At 33.7% G+C, this 20,699-nt stretch overlaps 2 protein-coding genes and 1 non-coding gene across 4 annotated transcripts; 1 reads left to right on the forward strand and 2 right to left on the reverse strand.

The window, feature by feature from the left end:
* The first annotated feature begins 1,190 nt into the window (after positions 1–1,190).
* LOC132726460 (D-beta-hydroxybutyrate dehydrogenase, mitochondrial-like) lies at positions 1,191–7,050 on the forward strand. Of its 2 annotated transcripts, XM_060711779.1 has the most exons (7): positions 1,193–1,450; positions 1,769–1,969; positions 3,273–3,425; positions 4,778–4,971; positions 5,661–5,906; positions 6,133–6,241; positions 6,749–7,045. In XM_060711779.1, exons 1-6 carry the CDS (start codon positions 1,258–1,260, stop codon positions 6,208–6,210), a joined length of 1,065 nt encoding a protein of 354 aa, XP_060567762.1. In that variant the 5' UTR covers positions 1,193–1,257; the 3' UTR covers positions 6,211–6,241; positions 6,749–7,045. The 2 variants fall into 2 exon arrangements, with proteins under 2 accessions (XP_060567763.1, XP_060567762.1); XM_060711780.1 differs by lacking the exon at positions 1,769–1,969 and having other exon boundaries at positions 1,191–1,450; positions 6,749–7,050.
* Trnar-ucg (transfer RNA arginine (anticodon UCG)) lies at positions 2,438–2,510 on the reverse strand. The gene has a single exon. It is a non-coding gene; the product is annotated as a tRNA-Arg (tRNA).
* A 2,529-nt stretch (positions 7,051–9,579) lies between the features above and the next one.
* LOC132726459 (uncharacterized) lies at positions 9,580–12,916 on the reverse strand. The gene is made up of 2 exons (XM_060711778.1): positions 12,539–12,916; positions 9,580–10,231 (listed from the first exon to the last, which is right to left on the reverse strand). Exons 1-2 carry the CDS (start codon positions 12,852–12,854, stop codon positions 9,804–9,806), a joined length of 744 nt encoding a protein of 247 aa, XP_060567761.1. The 5' UTR covers positions 12,855–12,916; the 3' UTR covers positions 9,580–9,803.
* Positions 12,917–20,699: the final 7,783 nt, after the last annotated feature.

Below are 20,699 nucleotides of genomic sequence, written 5' to 3' on the forward strand. Positions count from 1 at the left end.
CGTAGATACTGCCTTGTTGTTGCTTTGAATATTTCTTAAATCATTTATAAAACTTCAAGCATCGGTAAAAAAACGTTTCACAATCAATAACGATAAGAATGCACTCGCTGTTAGGGTTCTGAATAGTGCCATGATAAAAAATATTATTTTGACATGCAGAACAGGAATATTCTTTAAGTAAATACATGACTCTTATGCAGAGGCAGGAATTTCTTTTGACCGAAAGTGACCTAAAACGGTATTATAAATACCGAAAACACATAACAATGACTGGAGGCTGCTTTACGCACTTAATTATTACCTTTTTAGAAATTTATGGAAGAATGTGAGACAAATGTGCTTCAAATGTCCCTTCTATTGTGTGTCGAACACATCTGTCACATTTCCAATTTGTCGCAAATATGAGTGTTTACAAGCACATCAGTCACACCTCGTGAGACAAATGTGCTCCGAGCCAAATCTGCTCCTACAAAGCGTTGAACATATATAATAGGCAAAATTACATAAGATATAAAAATGATAGCCAAAGATGATATTGTGACAACGAAAACCATACAAAAATCATTGTATATCATTTATAAATTTACAAAATCATCGGAATATACCTCGGTAGTGTGGTTCATTTTATATGTTAATGCGAAATTAAAACGATGTACCGCAGAAATGATAAATTTTTATATATAAATGAATTAGATGTATGACCTTTCTTTAATGGCGAATCGTCATTATGTTACTATAACATGGAAGTGAAAATAATTGAAATACCAGCGGTGTCACGGAGAAGACAATAAGAAATAAAGAAGGAAAGAAGTCTATTACTAAAAATAAAAAATGGTGAAAATCTAACGCCGATATGAGTAAGAGTCGTTTTTTTTTTTATTTCTAAGTCATTTGCTTAATAAAAATGTTTATTATAATTATTATTCTGGAAAAAAAGGAATAAGCGAATAATCCGATATTTTGCACACAGGGTATTGGTCCAGAACTACCTCAAATACAATCTTTGAAATATCTTTTCGGTCTTTTTATGTTAAGAATTCAGTGAAGTCCCTTTTATATAAAGCAATCCTGACCGCCTTGTGATTACGCGCGCATGGCAATAATTGTCACGTATAAAATAAATGTTACATGGTGTCATTCAAGTTTAACTACACTGTTATCAGTATACGACTTATTCTACAGTTGTTTAACATATTTGGCCTTCACTTAGAGTGCATTAGGTCACCAGTTACAAATATAGTTAAAATCCTCGTAAACATGATGTATGAAACTTACAGGACACTTTTTGCAGTTTCGCTTCTGTTTTTGCCGTATCTATTTTTCAGATATTTTTTGTTATGTTTATTCGCATATGTTATATATAAGATAGTCCGATATATTTATATACGGAATTACGAAAGGAGAGTTTCGCCGAAAGGAAGGGGAGTTTTTATAACCGGATGCGACTCAGGTAAATTATTGAATCAATTTAAGTGAACGCTGTGCTGGCAGTATTATAATTATAAATGATTCCAGCTACATGAATTAAAAATATAATTTACTTTCTAATTTATAGAAAGTATGTTAAATGCAACTTAAATACTGAAGCTTAAGCATATAATGGTCGTAATAGGTATGGACTTAATTTGCAGAATATGTTTTACCGTCGGACTTGAAGACAAGTCCTTATTAATAGCCAAAGTGGCCGTTGCTGACAGGTGACTTTTAAACAGATGAAGTCACCGGAAGAAAATTACTAACATGTCCAGTAACATCGTGCTTATTTCAGGTCTAGGGTTCTTATTCGCTAAACATTTTGATGAACTTGGGTTTACGGTGTTTGCTGGGTGTCTTCATAAGCAAGGCGAGGGAGCTGATGCCCTAAGCAAGCAATCATCGGGCAAAATACATGTTGTTCAAATTGATGTTACAGATGATCAGAGTATAGAAGATGCTTTTCAATACGTATCTAAACATGTGCCAAGTAACGGTCAGCCTTTTAAAATGTGTTTATCTATACCAGAAATGTTTTCCAATCGTATTTGTTGGGGTTTTGTTTGTGGTAAAAGAACCTATGTTACTACATGTATTTGCATACAATCTAGTGTAAATTCTAATAACTGTATACCGATTGTATTGTACACCTTAATCATCCTTTATTGAGATTTCATGTAGATGTTTATCTTCATCAAACATTTTTATTCATCTGTTAATATATAATTAAAGAGAGAAAAGATAATAAAAAATATTTTTTTATGTAAATGATTTATCTTATTATTATGTTATTTGTAAATACGTTATTTAACATGATCTACCCGTACTAAAACAGTTATCTATAACCTTGATATAAATTATATTTTTATGATGCTATTTGAGTCAAAAAGAAAACAATGCGGATAATTCATATAATAATGATATAAAAATTGTATTGCACGTTGTATGACTAACAAAAGAATTATGACCACGACGAGACTCGAACTCGCAATCTTCTGATTCGAAGTCAGACGCCTTATCCATTAGGCCACGCAGCCGAAGATGACTTCCTGTATGAAAAGTTTTATTTTGAACATAAAATATATTCGATGAACGTCCAAAATTTGCAAGACGTAAAGTTCGAAAATACATCATTCTTTCGTCCAATTTCCTCAATTATTCTTCATTTCCATTTACAGAGTCCAAAACAACTCGTATCAAATACATATTGAACTAAAACTTGCCTGGTTTCAATTTTCCGAGTTTTTATGATTGAAAAAAAGCACTATTGATTTTGAATGTTTTCTGTTATTCAATATGAATGGGTGGTGTGACATAAAAAGTTCTTTTTAGTCTCACTTTTGAAAACTACACTGATTCTTTACTGGTCTCATACATAGCTGCAAAACCTATATTGGCCGAGCCACTAGAGCTAACAGCAGTATACTCGTCCAATAGAATTCAGTATTGAGCTCATCAATGTATAATAATATCATAATATAAACTATTACTTACTTTGTTTAAAGCTATTAAATTAGCTATGGTACAATTAATTAGAACATTATCTTAACAATTTTGAAAGATAATATTTAAAGCTGTATGTTTAACCTTAGATAAAGTTTACTCTTGTGTAATTTACAATTTGTATTTTTACATGAACCTTACAAAATATGTTTTTCGATGTGTTACTTACTCTATATTCGTAACGTTGTTCTAACGACTTATTGTTCAAACAACTTGCCCCTAAAAACAATTACAATAGTTATAAAATAAACACCTACAGGTTTGTGTACTATTATCTCTATTATTCTATTATTTAGGTCTTTTTGGTGTCATCAACAACGCCGGGATGAACATGTACGGTGAGGTTGAATTAACACCGTTATCTATTTATGAGAAGGGTTTCAATGTAAACTTATATGGAGGTATTCGAGTGTTAAAGAAGTTTCTTCCGCAAATCAGACAATCAAAGGGTAAGTGATAACAGATCATCTAAATGTGTGAATCTGTTAAACTGAAATCTGTGTATTGATCGCATTGCGAGATTTTTGAGCTAAGAATATCATAATGATTTCTAAATTCCTTCATAAAAAAATAATAATAATTCCTAGTTCGTGTCAAGTAATAGATGAGTTTATACATTGACAAACATTATTAATTTCTCGAAACAGCATGGATAAATATAATTATGTATTTATGAAAATAAAATCAAAATTATGATGCATCGCTGCCGCCAAGTCATTTCTCATTCTGATATTCCGATAGACCTTCAACTTTGTAAGTACAATAAAACATTGAAATTTGCCATAATAGATAAGAGCATTGATAAAACTGTTTGTCTTTCGTATATAATCATAAATCTCTTAAACGGGCTTTGTTTTGTCTATAATACAGAAAATTGTCATATATGTTGCCAATTTATTTATATTTAGGTTCCAAATTAAAGTATTTTCCAAAACTGTACTGTAAGAATCGTATGACCAACAATTTAAACTGAGACCATTTTTATATCTTTATGCATGTCTATGGATATATTTTGATTTTACAACACAATTTTATATCGACTACTTCTTATAACCACTCTATATTTTGGTTCTTCTTACATTTCTAGATATTATTTTCCAGAAAAAGAAACTTGTATCATGACAATTGCCGTGCATTTATTTTATATTGCATATTAAAGACCAATTCAGATCAGAAACAGAGACAAACTGCATTATATTTTCTTAAAATTTCTTCGATTTAAGATCAGATGATCTCATTTCAAGATATGATTCATAACCTCATTCATCTTACTGAATATTTAATCAAATTTGAATTTAACCTTCAAGTCTTTTGCATTGATCCAAATGTTGAATTCATATTTATATTTTTGTCATAAATTGTCTGGCAGTCAGTCTTAACCACAGGTTTTTCGCGATTAGTTCCCGGTGCATATCACATAGTATATGCAGGCATATAAGTTCATCGTTGTTATTAAATTATTATTATTTAAAAATTACATGGATAACCAAAACATAACACGTGGTAACATATTTCAGTCCTTGTTACTTCAAAAAATGAATAATGCCTTTTTGAACAAACATATTCGTCTAGCTCTATTCATAAACGCATTATTCCGCATTGTTCTAATTTTCGGTCAGCATTTAAGACTGACAGACTGACTATGTATGACTTCCATCCTCTCACCCCGCATTCCTACCTCACTCAATCACTAATCTTTGTTTTGTTTGTGAAATCCTTTTCTCCAGTCTTACTGTCAAAATGAAGCGTCATAATATGTATACACATCAATCAATATTTTAAGACGTTTATTATTTTGAAGGCAGGATTATCAATGTGACCAGCGTTCACGGGCTATTGAGCAGACCTTGTCAATCCAATTATGAAACGGCGAAGCACGACTTTGAGACCCTCTCTGACTCTCTGAGACTGGAGATGAAAAAGTTTGGAGTTAAAGTGATTGTAATAGAGCCAGGAATGTACGGAACATGTACGTCTGTCCAGTCAAAAGCAATGGTAGGGTACTGTTCTTATACTTAATGATTAAAAAAATCCGATTAACACAGCTTTGGTAATATCATAGGGGTCGACCCACCTAACCGGCTGTTCTTGATAGCCAACCAGAATTTACCATTTCGCCGCATGTGACCTTATACTAATCCTATATGATTTCTGAATTAGCGGTAAGAAATAAATGACAAAAAGACTCGATGTTCGAGGTTAGTTGTCAGGAAGAAATTTTGCATAGCCGGAGAGACAAACCAGGGACCCCTAGCGTTCTAATTTATAGGTAGATTGAGGGCAAGCAAGATAGCTATATAAAAATGTTGCACTGTTTTTTTTACCACTAAAGAATCCATAGCAACAGTAATTTACAATGTCATTTTGTTTGTTTGTTTGTTTGCTTCATTTTACGCCTTTTTCAACAGTATTTCAGTCATATAGGCGGGTAGTTTCCTAACCATCGTTCCTGGAGAGTTACACCAGTACTAGACTACCTTCCTCCGCGCTAAACTACCAAAGCATCTCCCGGGGATCGAACCCACGCCAGAGAGGTAACTGGATTAGAAGTCATCGACTCTAACCCCTCGACCACGGAGGCGGTCTACAATGTCATTTAATGTCATTTTAAAAGCTTTATAATAACATTAATTTCCTATCTATTGACGTCATTATAACACAAAGACTTTTTTTTTTACACACAGACACAAAGAAATATAAATGAGATTGATGAGATGTGGAATGACACACCAGAACATGTCAAGAAAGATTACACAAAAGAATATATGTTATCATGGTTACCAAAGCCGATGGCTGAATGGCCGCCACCGAAGCACCTTGCGACTCCTGTTGTTATGGTAGCTGAGCATGCGCTATGCAGTGAATTCCCAGAAACAAGATACCTGGTGGATGGATATGGAAACAGGCTTTCATTTATAGATGAATTTGCGGTATAATAATGCTTTATATACAGATGCATTATCAAGTATCTTCAAATTTAGATATGACTAATATTACATACCTAAAATTTAAACAAGCTCAATTTATCTTTAAATGGATATTTTGCCCGAAATGCTTTCGTATCTTAGTTTTCATCTCAGTGTATTCAAACATGACAGTTAAATAAGCAGTTGAATTAACTTTATAATTGTGATCGTTATATGTTTCTGTTTATAGGTACAAGCTCGACTATTCAATAAAGTACCTACATGGGTAGCTGACTTGTGGATGATTCATGATCACATGAAAAATTAATAACTGAAAGAGATGACTGCAATCAAAGAGTGTATGTCACGTTTACAATAAAATACGGTTTAAGTTTAGAATTTGTACTAATGCTGATGTCAATGATTTCTTTCATATCAAGATATATGAAGCAAAGCTTTCGGGACGCTGGAGGTTTTACGCAGGTCAATGCTCATTCAAATAACGTAAGGAGGCACACGACTCAGTATAAGCTCCCTTCGCAGCTCACTGAATACACTCACGGTACTTCAGACAGTGAATAATAGTGAAACATTCGACCGATGAGCAGGAGAGAAGACCCAGTAAAGCTTGACAGTTGCATCGCAATAATACTTTTTTGTTGGTTTGACTTTCACCCACTATGTGTATAGCATCCACTTACTGTAATTTTATCATTATTTGCTTTCAAAGCATGATACGTCTTTGATCAAATGGTTATGATAATTTGTACCTGTAATAATGTACGAACAGACTAAATCACTGCAGATTATGCAAAGGTTTGTTAATTGTTAAGCACAGTTTAAGAAATAACCATTGTATCTTTCAGGTACAACATAATAGCCACAAGTCACTTCAAAATGATGTCACTGGTGTTCGAGTAGCGGACAAAAATATTAGTTGATGTTATATAATGCAAACATATTTTAGAATAAAGAATATTCATAATTTATTCTTCTTTTTGTAATTGCAAAAGTTGTGACCCTGCGAAAATGATAAACTATTAAAAAATTGTCATTTCTCAATATATAACGTTTTAATTAGAATAAAGACCTCAGTTGTGGAAAGAAATTTGTTAAATTTCACGAAAGCTTGCCTGAGCACCAGACATTCTCCCCTTTATAACATGTTTCACTACATTTGCTTGACTGATCGTTTTTCCTAACTCCAGTGCTTTGCTTATAGTGACATTATGCCCTTTTTACGCTGTCAAGTTGAGTTGAATTTGTAATATACTATTTAAATGATGATTGACCAATGATTGATAATGAAAAATGTTTATGATATAAAACAAAAAAAAACTGCACGAATTAAAAAAAACGACTGTTCCATTCTTTTTAAGAATGGATCATTACCAATAAATTCTGGACGATATTTGTAGACATTTTCCGTTGGTTACATACACTATTGATTATTTCTTCATAGAAAAATGTAACATTGAACAAAATAATGGCAAAATGTAAAGTTATTCTTATTTTACCTGTTCACTGTCCAGTTGCACTTGCTTGGCCTATTGTCCCTTTATCAAATCAGAGTCTATGACGTCATGCACGTATTGGGCTAGTTGACAACACTGGCAATAACACATAGCTAAAATTCAATGAGCTAAATCAATTTTCTCAACCAGTTTTCTCTTATTATCATAAGAAATTTGAAGCAAGTTGACATCAATACCTTCAGACATCAATACCTTCAGACATCAATACCTTCAAAATCCTCATCGAATGACATATCTTCTATATCATAAAATAAAAACAAAAGAAAAGGGAGATGGACTTACACAAGTCGTGCATTGAGAGTGCTTACCTATTTGTTTGTAGCATTAAAAATATATTACTGCTGAATATATAGATCTAATAGTGTTTGTCATATGTCCACAAATTTGTAACTCATAAGCTTTCTCTTACTATATAATCTAAAGATTTGCTTAAATCAATACACACATTTTTGTAAACCTTTATTTAACATAGGACTAATAAGACCATGTAGCACAGAAATGTTATCCTTGACCTCCTCAATATAAACACCAATCCTTTTCTACCCATTGTATTAACCTATTTTTCAGTACCCCATAAATAATGCCCTCGTTTGCCTTATCGGTAACATTGCCTTGTTTGTATAATGCTATAACATGTCTGGTGACAACATTTCAGGAGTATCTCCCGAGGTTAATATTTTGTTTAAAAGCAGCAATGAGAAAGGTAACAACATATATTTGCCATATATAAAAAATAGAGAAAAACGAAATCCCTTAAGAATCCCTTTAGCTTTCTTTGCAATTAGTACAGTTAATGATTAAGTATTTAGTATTGAAGTCTTAATACCACTTTACGTTTATAACAAATTATTTATCATTCAGCGCGGCGAGGTGCATGTTATAATGCTTTAAATACATTATTAAAACTTAATTAAACATATGTTGATGTCCCTTCTAGAGATGAATAAAATTATTTCCGAGGCATAATATGCTTTTAATATTTGCATATACAATAGATCAGTTTTAAAACCAACACACTATACACTATCATTCAGCAGTTGGTGTATATGCTACAGGTCAGGTTGTCATGTTGATGTATATATTTTATGCTGTAATTCAGAGTGAAACATCTACATACATGTACGTGTATACTATGTGTGCGTTATATCACTCAGACTTGAACTTCTGCTCGTTTAGAATTTTTGTTATTCAGACTTTTCGATTTTTTTAAGTAAAACGAAAAATTAAATATATACTAACAATACCTAAAGCGACATTATGCCTATCCATTTTACGTGCCAAAATAACTTAAATCTCGCCATAATTCCTTTTAATTTCATAATTTACGTCACATGAACAATAAATAACTTGCATGGTCCAAGGAAAATTTCTATTTTCATCGAAATTGACTTGTAACGGTTCAATTGATGAAATGAGTGGGACATTCTTGTTATATTTTAGACAGTTATATTTTATACTTAACACTTATCAATATCAAAGGTTTGCCAATCATCATTATAACAGTTAATCGTCTGAAATATATACTAAATATATCACTCATAATACTCAACTTGACAATGAAAATATGAGCATAATGTCACTTTAAACAAATACGTTATATGACCGGCCAGAGATTATGAGTAGCGTTTCAGGTATCATGAAAGCTGCATGCCTCCAGATGATCCAAAATATTTCAAGAAAATAAAACTTGGAAAAACCATGCTAAAACTTTGAGAAAAATAAACAAATTAAAGATTCAAGTGATAATTTATATCTCATGTGCTATTAATTTTGTATTTTGTAGTATTTATCACCATATTTCTACTGCGTTACTAACACAGTAGGGGCTATTTATGCATATTTTGACCTCTTTTTGGTAATTTACGTCGATTTTAAGTGCCGATTATATTGTGTCAAGTACTTTCTTTGTTCATTTCACAATATTTTACCTTTAAATACATTTTCAAAATTTTCATGAAAATTAGGATGAATCTGGAGGCGTGCTGCTTGAAAGGCATTTCTAGTTATTAATCTAAATAAATTTTAGTTTTGTCAAAGTGTATACTTTGCCAATGTATGCTTGTAGATAAATAATTTATCATTATTATTTTATTTCTTACAGTATAAACACATTGCTTATGTTTCTAAATTTCATTATTATAAAGGTCATTTAAGTACAAAATACCATGCTTTAATATTATACTTTTAATAATTAATTTTAAAAGAAGATAAAAACATTTCCTTACAATGGTTTTTATAGTGCTTTTGTGTGTGACACTTTCAACTATTCAAAATTAAAACGAATAATATTTGTTCAGCTTTGAAGAATTAAATTGATTGTCATTTTCATTTTCCAGCACACTTTGTTTTCATTTACTATCACTTCCACTCAGTTGATTCATTGTTTCTATTTTTTGGAAGATTTAGATATTTTTACAGGAGTCCATTGTGCTACACGTTTGGCAACTCTCTTTCCCTGCTTGTTTTGATACTGCTGTACTTCAATATATTTCCCTAAACCTTTTGTTTTAAATGGACTTCTTTCTTCATCTTTTAAAGGTTTTCTAACAACAACTGGAATGAAAATTTCTTCATCACAATAATCTTCATATTTCTGGAAGACATAAAGTCGTCTATTATCACGTGAGAAATAGACCTGTTCTTCTTCCAGATAAATCAATGTAATTTTTGGAATCATTTCCACTGTAACTTTACCGGTTTTGAGATCTTCTAATGTATCGTCTATTTTCCTGCCGTCACTGAACTTGGAATTAATGGTATCTTGGGAGAAAAGTACTTTGTTTGGTGAAATTTTCTCTATTTTCAAGGATTCATCTGTGAATGATAAAACATAATTGTATTATTCATTATAAGATTGCCTTCGTTGAACGGCTAGTTAAACTTGCACTGCCTTATAAATGCTTATAAAAGATGGGCCAGGCATAGTTTGAGCATACGCCAAATCAACATAATTCGTCAATGCATAAGTTTCCCGATCGTTTGTGTATGGTTAATTATCTTGTTTCAAGCAGATCACACTAGCGTTTAATTTATAGGTGTGACAATGACAGATAATCTTTTCAATTCTTGCCACGATAGCAGAATTTTGTTTTAGACAATGTGTCGTTCTGATACTCCTTTGGGCCGAATTTTTCGAATAGTTTAAACAAAAACGCGTCACTGGATTCTCCTCGAGGTAAATGTGACATTCTAGAAAGAAATTTCAGGCTAAAAAGCTTAAAGGCCCGAAAAGTCTCAGAAACGTATAAAATGTTCCATTCTTTACAAGGGACAAACATGAGTTTATAATGTTGAAATAATGGTTTGGAGAATGTAAGATGCTTATTACGTTAAAAAAAAGATTTGAATGTGAAATTATGTGTAATCAATGTGGCAAAATGTAAACAAAGTAGTATTTTGAATTCCATACAAAATTATATACTAAGTCACGACTGAATTAATTGCCGAAAAGCAACAGAAGCAAACTATAGTTCAGGTAATAGGTCAAGTTGGTCAACGAGTTTATATTTTTGGAAACTATAACTGGACACAAAACTATAGAACTTTTGAGAAATAAATAAAAAAGCACTTCTAGTGCATGATGGGCATTTAAAAGCGTATGTACTTGTGCCTCTTTTAGAACTTACGAAATGTTCCAATACATGTAACTGATGTATTTCTGGAGAATTCAAATTAAAACAATAACACAATTAGGTCATGAAAAGTATCTGTAACAGTTACTATAGTATAAAAAAATCGCCACTAAATGACATACACATTATATCTAGAGCAAATTATCATTTAACTTATTTATCTTTCTTTTGAAACGTATTTGTAACTCATCATTATTTTTGAAAAATAGCAACAAAGACATGTAATATTTATTTTTGTGGTATATTGAATTTTCATCTATTTTACAATAAAGGTATACAATTACCATCAGAAAGTATTAAAATTCTGCTGTTAATTATGCTTAAATTTTTTTCACTTCTTAATGATTTTAAAACAATCAGTAAAAGATGTGTACAGTTTTAGTTTATTTATTGTGAATAAACCTTTAGAAAAATCAAAACAACGGTGTTCCGTTAGGACCAGCCCCTGTAAATGTGGAATGATCTTGAAATCGCATGTCAAATTATTTGTACATTAATTAATTTTAGTTCATTGCTGCAACATTTAAAACAATTTATCTAAATAGTTTGAAAAAGACACGAATCAGAATGCCATGAGATTTCGAAGCAATACCAAAATTTTGGAAAATGAAAGAAGTGTGGCTTTCTTATTTTCGACAACAAAATGTACCTGTTTCGGAAATGTATCTTAACTGTGGTTAGTCTTTTTTTAAGATACACGCACGTGACCAAGTCGTGTACGAGTTGCTCAATTTTTAGATAATTTCTGCTTTTTTGGCTCAAAACTTAACCGGTGTGGCATTTCCTTTTGTTGTTTTTTTTACAAATGTGCCATATTTTAAGTGTTATGTTCAAGTCAAATATCCGGGACGTATACCAGCGAGCCAATGACGAAGATAATTGGGAATTAACCCAACAGTGCCTCACAGCATGGTTACAGGCTGTTGAAGTTTGCGATCAAAACTATCACATGATCAACAGTGTTCACCGGAAATAACCCCTCAAAACACCGAAAACGAAAGTAAAAATGTTTACGTCGAGTTCACCCAAGGTAATCTTTAACTTATTTATCCATCATAATTCATCAGAAAATGCGTTCAAGGTTTGATTTAGTGGTGTATATCAACATCTTTCGCAAATTCGGACAAATACGCTACAATTTATCGCCAATTTAACAAAATGTATTACATTTGCAGAAAAAGCAAATAGATTTCTACTGCTCTAAACCGGGAAATATGTAGCTTCACAAATTATTTTAAGTTGGAAAAATCGATTAAGTTATGATAGAAAAATAAGTTGAAATATTATTGTCTTTGGTGAACTCGACGTAAATCTTTTTACTTTCGTTTTCGATGTTTTGAGGGGCTATATACGGTGAAAGCTGTACAACAGTGATCATAGCAATTCGCTTTATTTAAAACAGAAAATATATCACATATCTACATCGCGTCAAATTAAGAGAAAAACTTTACAATAAGAACAAAAATATGTAAATCAAAAATCTACACACCTGTTGATTTAAACTCATCTGCATTTGGATTATCCGGTTTGTTTCCATCGATATCATATCCGGTGTGGAAATTGTCCGAACTATTTTCACTTGTTCCTGCCCTGGCATATGCACCAGACCCACTCTCACTGATTTTCCTGAGTTTATAGGGCGAAACATCTCGTTTATCTGTTGAAGAAACCGAAGTTTTTGTCGAGTTTTGCCTTCGTTTTGGCATTTTCAACAAACTGCTATAATATTGTGTTTGCAAATCAATATAGCATATGATATTGTGTTTGCAAATCAATATAGTATAAACTATGCTTAAACATGTCATGTAAAGTACAAAAAATCCTCAATATTGTTAAACTTTTCTTTCTTTCTTACAGATCAAATAAAATGATTCTGTATTTATCTATTTTACATTGATATTTGGATAAGATGTATAAAAATATAGTTTAAATATTAACTTTAGTCCGTAGTACAATAATTTATCAAAATGAATAAAAAACACACTGTACTTAACACTACACAATACACAACAAATGCTTCTCAGTCGCATACGCATGAACTAATATAAATGTGGATGTAAGGGAGCGCTCTTGAAAAACCACAAGTACATGTAATATAAATTCAACAATTTAACTTATAATTTTGATACAAAAATGAGCTTTCCTTTTTCTTTCATTTTTGTCTGCTCACTTCGTTCGCTATAAAAAGCCATTTATAGTATTATTAATTTACACATATCATTGAAGCTTTTTCTTCTACTGAGCCCAGCTATTATTAATTAAACAAAAACAGGGGGGGGGGGGGGGGGGGTGATAATACTAATAATTACCATATATCATTAAACATCCCTTTTTTGGCCGAGGGATCTACGATGGAAGTGTCGAGTGCTCTCATTTAAAAAGATCATCAAAATATGCAAAAAATAACAAGAATAAAGATCAACAAGGCAAAGGCAACGTCTACAGGACGCTGCCCCCCGACACACCCAAGTAGGGCGCCCAGGAGGCGCCAAACAAAAACCTGGAGTGGCAAAGCCACTGTTTAGTCGGGGTGTTATTATAGTTATTTATTGGAAATACGTTTTTATATTTAAATAAAATGAAATAGTGTATAAAATATGATAAACATGATCAACAAGGAAAGGCGGCGTTCAATGAACGCAACCCCCATATGACCCAGCAGCAAGAACCAGTGGCAAGGAGCCCAGGCGGACCCCAAACAAAAACAGGACAGGGCACAGGACAGAGCACGGACAGGTTAATCACTAAATAATAAATAATTTGTAACTGATTAGGAATACAAAGAAAACAAATAAATGATTGAATTATAGGCCCACAAAGTCAAAGGGCACAGGGGAAGGGGGCAGGAGACCGGGGGAAGGGGGGTGTTAATCAAAGAAATAAAAACTAGGGGTAAAGGGTAAGATACTTACCGAAGACGAGAAAACAACAAGGGACACAAGCAAAAGTGTCACCAAAACAGTATGAAACTAGAACTATCGCTGTATGCGATTCATACCCCACCAATGTCCTTGACAGAAGACTTGGAAAGGTGGTTAAGGGAATAACTTAAGTGGCACAAATACATAAAAAATGAAATATGATAAACAAGATCAACAAGGAAAGGCGGCGTTCAATGAACGCAACCCCCACATGACCCAGCAACAAGAACCAATGGCAAGGAGCCCAGGGGGACCCCAAACAAAAACAGGACAGGGCAAAGACAGAGCACGGACAGGTTAATCATTAAATGATAATTAATTTGTAACTGATTAGGAATTCAAAGAAAATAAAAATAGGCCCACAAAGGGGAAGGGGACAGGAGACCGGGGGAGGGGGTGGGGAGTAATCAAAGAAATAAAAACTAGAGGCAATGGGGAAGATACTTACCGTAGACGAGAAAACAACAAGGGACACAAGCAAAAGTGTCACCAAAACAGTATGAAACAACATAAGACATACATCTGAGGAACACAGTGGGGCGCCGCCTTGGAACGGTCAGCAGCATAATAATGACTGCTGGGGAGTTTAAACCGGTTAATGGTGCACCAAACCTCGCTCTTAGCCCCACCATGTTCCTAAAACACTAAAATGATCATGTAGAAACATATAAAAGTAAACGCAATGACCATAACAAAAGTACTCAATGTCCTAAAGGAAGACAGAGCAACAAGAAAATCACCTACAAGGGCCCGACGAAGCAAGGCAGAAGACGAACATTAAGACAATTCAGTCCCAAAGGGCTTTACGAACTATCCATCATAGAGTCTCCCACTTGGTCCGTCAGATGCAATCAAAAGAGGAAAGCGTAGTGTCCAACTGTAAAAGGGTTGAACACTAAACATGCAGTATGTCTTAAAATAGTAGGGTCATAACCTCTTTTAATAAAAGGTTTAATGATTTTAGTAAAAACAGCAGAAAAATTACCATGACCCAAAATCTTACGAAATAGATAAAATACAGAATCCCTAAAGAAAGCCCAACACGGCAAAATTGAAAATGTTGCAGGCTCGGTTTGATTGAGCCTGTTCATGGACGGTAATGGAAATTGCAAGTTACCGTCCACGCCCCCTAGCACCGGCTTAAGCAGAATTCAACATTTAAACACTAAAATGGTGAAATTTGAATTTCATACGGCGGTTATCATGGAACCTTCAATGTGACACAGTAGTGTCATTCCATGAAAAGCGGCGTATGGTCCCCAAGTAAAAGAATGCGTGTGCCCTAAACGAGAAAACAATGGGCGGAACTAAATAAAATGGAATTTTGAAAGGGGATCTGAGGTTATGAAGCCTGCATATCACAGATAAGACGTCAAAAGACAAATTTAAAAAGCAGGCAACATATCCTAAGGGTGATTCAACAGTATTCAAGTAGGAATATTGGAATCACCCAAATAGAAAATGCCGAAAAGTTGAAACAAAAAATACCACAAGCACAACAATAATGTCGTGCTGAACGATCTTCAAGGATCGAAAATATAACATCATTGATTAAATGTACGGGGAGACTTTTTACAGCCGCCACACGGCACAAATAACACGGATGTGATCATAAAATAGATAAAATACAGAATCCCTAAAGAAAGCCCAACACGGCAACACGGCAGAAGTTTGTAAATCACATCGCCATAAAAAAAATTATCTCTTGTGAAAAAAGACTACTTGTACAGGTAATAGTATAAATATATATTATCAAATCATGTTCGAAACAGTTACAAATAACCTTTCATTCTCCAAATGTACTAAACATTTTATTTATAAGTCAATTTTTGACCTTTAAGTGTGGCATTGACCTTAACCTGGCACAAGGGTAAGATGGGTTTTTGCACATTGCCCAGTTGGGGTGAACATTTGGGTAAAGTTTGAAGAAAATCCTTCCATTTATAGAGCGGACACAACATATTGTCTAGTATTGATTGTATGTAAATTTGAAGACTTAAAAAGGGGCATAACTTTGTCAAAATGCAATACAGAGTTATGAAACTTGACCAGCATATCTTAATTGTGACACTTCATATATATAAGTTTCAAGCAAATACCTTTTCTAGATTCAGAAATATTCAAATAAGTATTAAAATTTAAGAATATTTTCTAAGTCAAGTTTTGTCCTTCAAGTGTGACCTTGACCTTAAGCGGCAAAAGGGTGACATGGGTTCTGCACATCCCCTTGTTGAGGTGAACATTTGAGCCAAGATTGAAGAAAATCTTTCAATTAGTGTAGGACTTACAGAGCGGACACAACATACTGTGTAATATTTGATTGTTTGATATTTGACCTTCAATTGTGACCTTGACCTTGAGCTGACACATGGGCAACATGGGTTCTGCACATCCCCTTGTTGAGGTGAACATTTGAGCCAAGTTTGAAGAAAATCCTTCAATTAGTGTAGGACTTACAGAGCGGACACGACATATTGTGTAATATTTGATTGTTTGATATTTGACCTTCAATTGTGACCTTGACCTTGAGCTGACACATGGGCAACATGGGTTCTGCACATCCCCTTGTTGAGGTGAACATTTGAGCCAAGTTTGAAGAAAATCTTTCAATTAGTGTAGGACTTACAGAGCGGACACGACATACTGTGTAATATTTGATTGTTTGATATTTGACCTTCAAGTGTGACCTTGACCTTAAGCCGGCAAAAGGGTGACATGGGTTCTGCACATCCCCTTGTTGAGGTGAACATTTGAGCCAAGATTGAAGAAAATCTTTCAATTAGTGTAGGACTTACAGAGCGGACACGACATACTGTGTAATATTTGATTGTTTGATATTTGACCTTCAATTGTGACCTTGACCTTGAGCTGACACATGGGCAACATGGGTTCTGCACATCCCCTTGTTGAGGTGAACATTTGAGCCAAGTTTGAAGAAAATCCTTCAATTGGTATATGAGTTATAGAGCGGACACGAAAATGGAGACGGACGGACCGACATACCGACCGACGCGACAACGCGAATCCATTATAGCCCCCCCCCCCCACATTTTGTGGTGGGGGTATAACAAAGTCGAATCTACGTGAAAAGTTATTTTGTTTAAGTGGTTAATGAATGGTGAGTAATAAATAATGATCAGAGCCTGTTGTATTTATGTATATTTGAGATAGAAAAAAGATAAATACCTAAAATAGTTTTTGTCGCCAATTTTATTTAATTTTTATATCAATGTATATGACTTAATTACGGTTATTAAAGTATCAGTGGCGGCGTGGCCGAGTGGTTAACGCGTCGGACTAGTAATCTAAGGATTGCTGACCGCGTGGGTTCAAACCCTGTCAGGGCCAAGCCGTTGTTTCCTTGAGCAAGAGACTTTACATTCATTGCTTAGTTCTGGTTGGTTCAAGGAACGGATTCGATAGTGTTTCAATAAGCTTATAGCTTCCAACACAATCGAACTAAAATAAATCTGTATAAACTAAAGTATCAGGTATAGGAGTTAAATTCATTGATGTTATCATCAGTATTTTACTATATGCAGACGATGTTGCGCTTATTGCTGAATCTGCTAGGGATTTACAAAGTTTGCTTGACATTCTCAGTGTCTGGTGTATAAATTAATAATAAAATGAGTGTTAACGGTGATAAGTCAAATGTAGTTTATATTAGAACAAATAGTTGTAAATCATGTTTTATTATAGGTTCGACAATGATACCTGTTGCACATAGTTTGAAGTATCTTAGCGTTATTTTAAATGATGTTTTTAATTTTGCTGAAACTGCTAAGAATGTAGCTCTCTCTGCAGGAAGAGCACTTGGTCTTATCATTTTCAAATGTAAAACTTTTGGTGGCTTTCAGTTCTCTACCTTAACAAAACTGTATTACAACAGTATGATTCCATTGTAAGGCCTGTTATTAGCTATGCAGCCCCGATATGGGGAGATAAAATAGGAAAAAATAAGAATCCCTAAAGAAGGTCCAACACAACATACATGTAATTGAAAATGTTGCAGGCTCGGTTTGATTGAGCCTGTTCATGGACGGTACTGTAAAGTGCAAACTACCGTCCACGCCCCCTAGCACCGGTTTAAGCAGAATTCAACATTTAAACATGAAAGGTAAACTTTTGAATTTAGAAACATCCGCAGATGTGTTCATATTGCGATTATCATGGAACCTTCAATGTGACACGTTAGTGCCATTCCATGAAAAGCGGCATATGGTCCCAAAGTAAAAAAATGCGTGTGCCCTAGACAAGAAAACAATGGGCGGAACTAAGTAAATGGAAGTTTGAAAGGGGATCTGAGGTTATGAAGCCTGCATATCACAGATATGACGTCAAAAGACAAAATTAAAAAGCAGGCCACATATCCTAAGGGTGATTCAACAGTATTCAATTGAGGAATACTGGAACCACCCAACAAGAAAGATGCCGAATATTAAGAACTAAAATACCACAAGCACAACAATAATGCCGTGCTGAACCGGAAATATAACATCCTTGATTGAATGTACGGGGAGACTTTTTAGAGCCTCCACACGGCACAAACAACGCTGATGTGGCGATAAAATAGAGAGAAATAAGAATCCCTTAAGAAAGCCCAACACGGCAAAAATAAAAATGTTGCAGGCTTGGTTGGATTGAGCCTGTTCATGGACGGTACTGTCAAGTGCAAACCGTCCACGCCCCATAGCACCGGCCTAAGCAGAATTCAACATTTAACATGAACTGGTACAATTTTGAAACATACGCAAATGTGTTGATATGGCGATTATCATGGAACCTTCAATGTGACACGTAAGTGCCATTCAATAAAAAGCGGCATATGGTCCCCAAGTAAAACAAGAGCCACCGCCGGGCACTTTTTACTTTCTCTAAAAGCAAAAAAAGAAATGTTTGAACAAAATCTTAACGTTTCCTTTTTTTAAAATGATTCGTTCTGTCTTGTCACATTAGTTTTGTCTATATATTTTGTATATATAAATATACTATATATATATATATATATATATATGGAAACACGCAATTCTATAAATAGAAAATTCTATAAATAGCAACACACAATTCTATAAATAGAAAATTCTATAAATAGATACACGTGGTGCAGTCACGTGGGGGAGACACGTGGTGGTGCCACGTGGTGAAGACACTTGGTGGTGTCACGTGGTGGAGTCACGTGACCTAAGATTATGCTATTTAATGTTCTTCTATATTTGGGATTGCTGTTTGCTCCATTATAGGTAGACCGCATTTGATTAAAAGTATTTTCATTTACTTCAGAATTAATCAATCCAGGCGTAATGTAAACAGAACATTTTTTGTCAAATACATTATTGCACAATTAATAAATCCCGTGATACATGCATGTATATCCTCATGGCATTGAACTAAAAGTAATGCTTTGTTTGAACCTTTGCTCCCAGACATCACTGAAAGTTCTCGGGTTTTGAACCACTCATCAATTTCGCGAAGCTCTTTAAGTTTTTCATCATCCAAGGAACGCACAGGTTTGAAATTTCTGAAAACTTCTTTCAATGTTGGAGTTTTTTTTTAAGTAGTTCGATTGCTCCATCAAGATCACTCCTTAAGGGCCAAGCTACAGTTTGTATTGTCAAATGACATGCAACATATCACTGCATTAATATCTCCTCAGCCAATGATTCCTCATTTTGGACTGAGTTGATAGAAATAAGTTTTCGTATGCTAATTTTCGATGCAATTGTAAAGCATTTGACCTGTCAATTGAAAGCAGTCAATGAACATTTTTTGGAGGTTAATGTTAGTAGACGCGTAGAGGAAATGAGGATACCACTTTTTAACATGCTATTCCGGATTGTCTTAAGTAAATGGAACACATCCATCATGAATAAAAATCACGGTTTCTCACTTATTAGGTGCACACGGCCTCAACGAGTGGGGAAAATATTATCAAACAAAATACGCATAAATCATTTGTGACATGCTAGGACCAAGTCTTCTCTACAAGCATGCAAAATTTCTTATGCATATCTGTAATGGTTCTCTAATTATAGCATGTTAAGCAACACTACCTAATTTGCAAAATAATGTTTAAATAAATGTCCGTTACGATGATATGACACTTTTTTTCGAAGGTATATATGACACGAATGCTGCACATTCACATTCCCTTAGCATAGTTTTTATTAAGAGTATAATTGTAAACACCAAACAACTTAGAACTTTATCATATTATGTTGTTTTGACGAAGTGGTTGCCTAAATAAAATAGTTAAATAACAGTGTTATTTTTCTTTTCTCTTTTGTTTATATGAATCATTTTCTAATACATTTAATTTTCACTACATAGGAGTAGCCACGACAAAATACGTTTTGGCTTTTGACTTATTTGTCAAATAAAAAACAAGCAAATATGTTTAACGGATATTTATTGAACTCGCTCTCAATTACAATCAACTACAATTAAAACCTCTTAATTGTAACGGAAATTTCATAAAACAGTTACTTAAGTGTAACAATTAAAATTGATATTCAAAATGTTGAACAAGAACAAATAACGGTTTTCTAGTTATGTACAAATCATGATTCAACCTTTCTTTGATATATTTTAAAAAGAAACGCACATTTAAAAATTTAGACTTTTTCTATGTGTACAAAAGTAACATATTTTATCATTAAAGCCACTACATCGGCATATTTTAACACAAGTAGAGCTTTTAAAGTGCATAACTAATATATTTCAAGAATT

The sequence above is a fragment of the Ruditapes philippinarum genome, unplaced genomic scaffold (assembly GCF_026571515.1).
Source record: "Ruditapes philippinarum isolate M1 unplaced genomic scaffold, ASM2657151v2 ctg2129_1_1_1_1, whole genome shotgun sequence".
NCBI classification, from domain to species: domain Eukaryota; kingdom Metazoa; phylum Mollusca; class Bivalvia; order Venerida; family Veneridae; genus Ruditapes; species Ruditapes philippinarum.

Excerpts from the sequence above, each read along its gene's own strand:
- LOC132726459 (XM_060711778.1), bottom strand. The coding sequence starts at position 12,854 with ATGACATGTTTAAGCATAGTTTATACTATATTGATTTGCAAACACAAT. Across the intron at positions 10,232-12,538 it reads AGATGAGTTTAAATCAACAG|ATGAATCCTTGAAAATAGAG; the intron begins GTGTGTAGATTT and ends TATCATTCACAG.
- LOC132726460 (XM_060711779.1), top strand. The coding sequence starts at position 1,258 with ATGATGTATGAAACTTACAGGACACTTTTTGCAGTTTCGCTTCTGTTT. Across the intron at positions 1,970-3,272 it reads TAAACATGTGCCAAGTAACG|GTCTTTTTGGTGTCATCAAC; the intron begins GTCAGCCTTTTA and ends TCTATTATTTAG. Across the intron at positions 4,972-5,660 it reads CTGTCCAGTCAAAAGCAATG|ACACAAAGAAATATAAATGA; the intron begins GTAGGGTACTGT and ends TTTTACACACAG.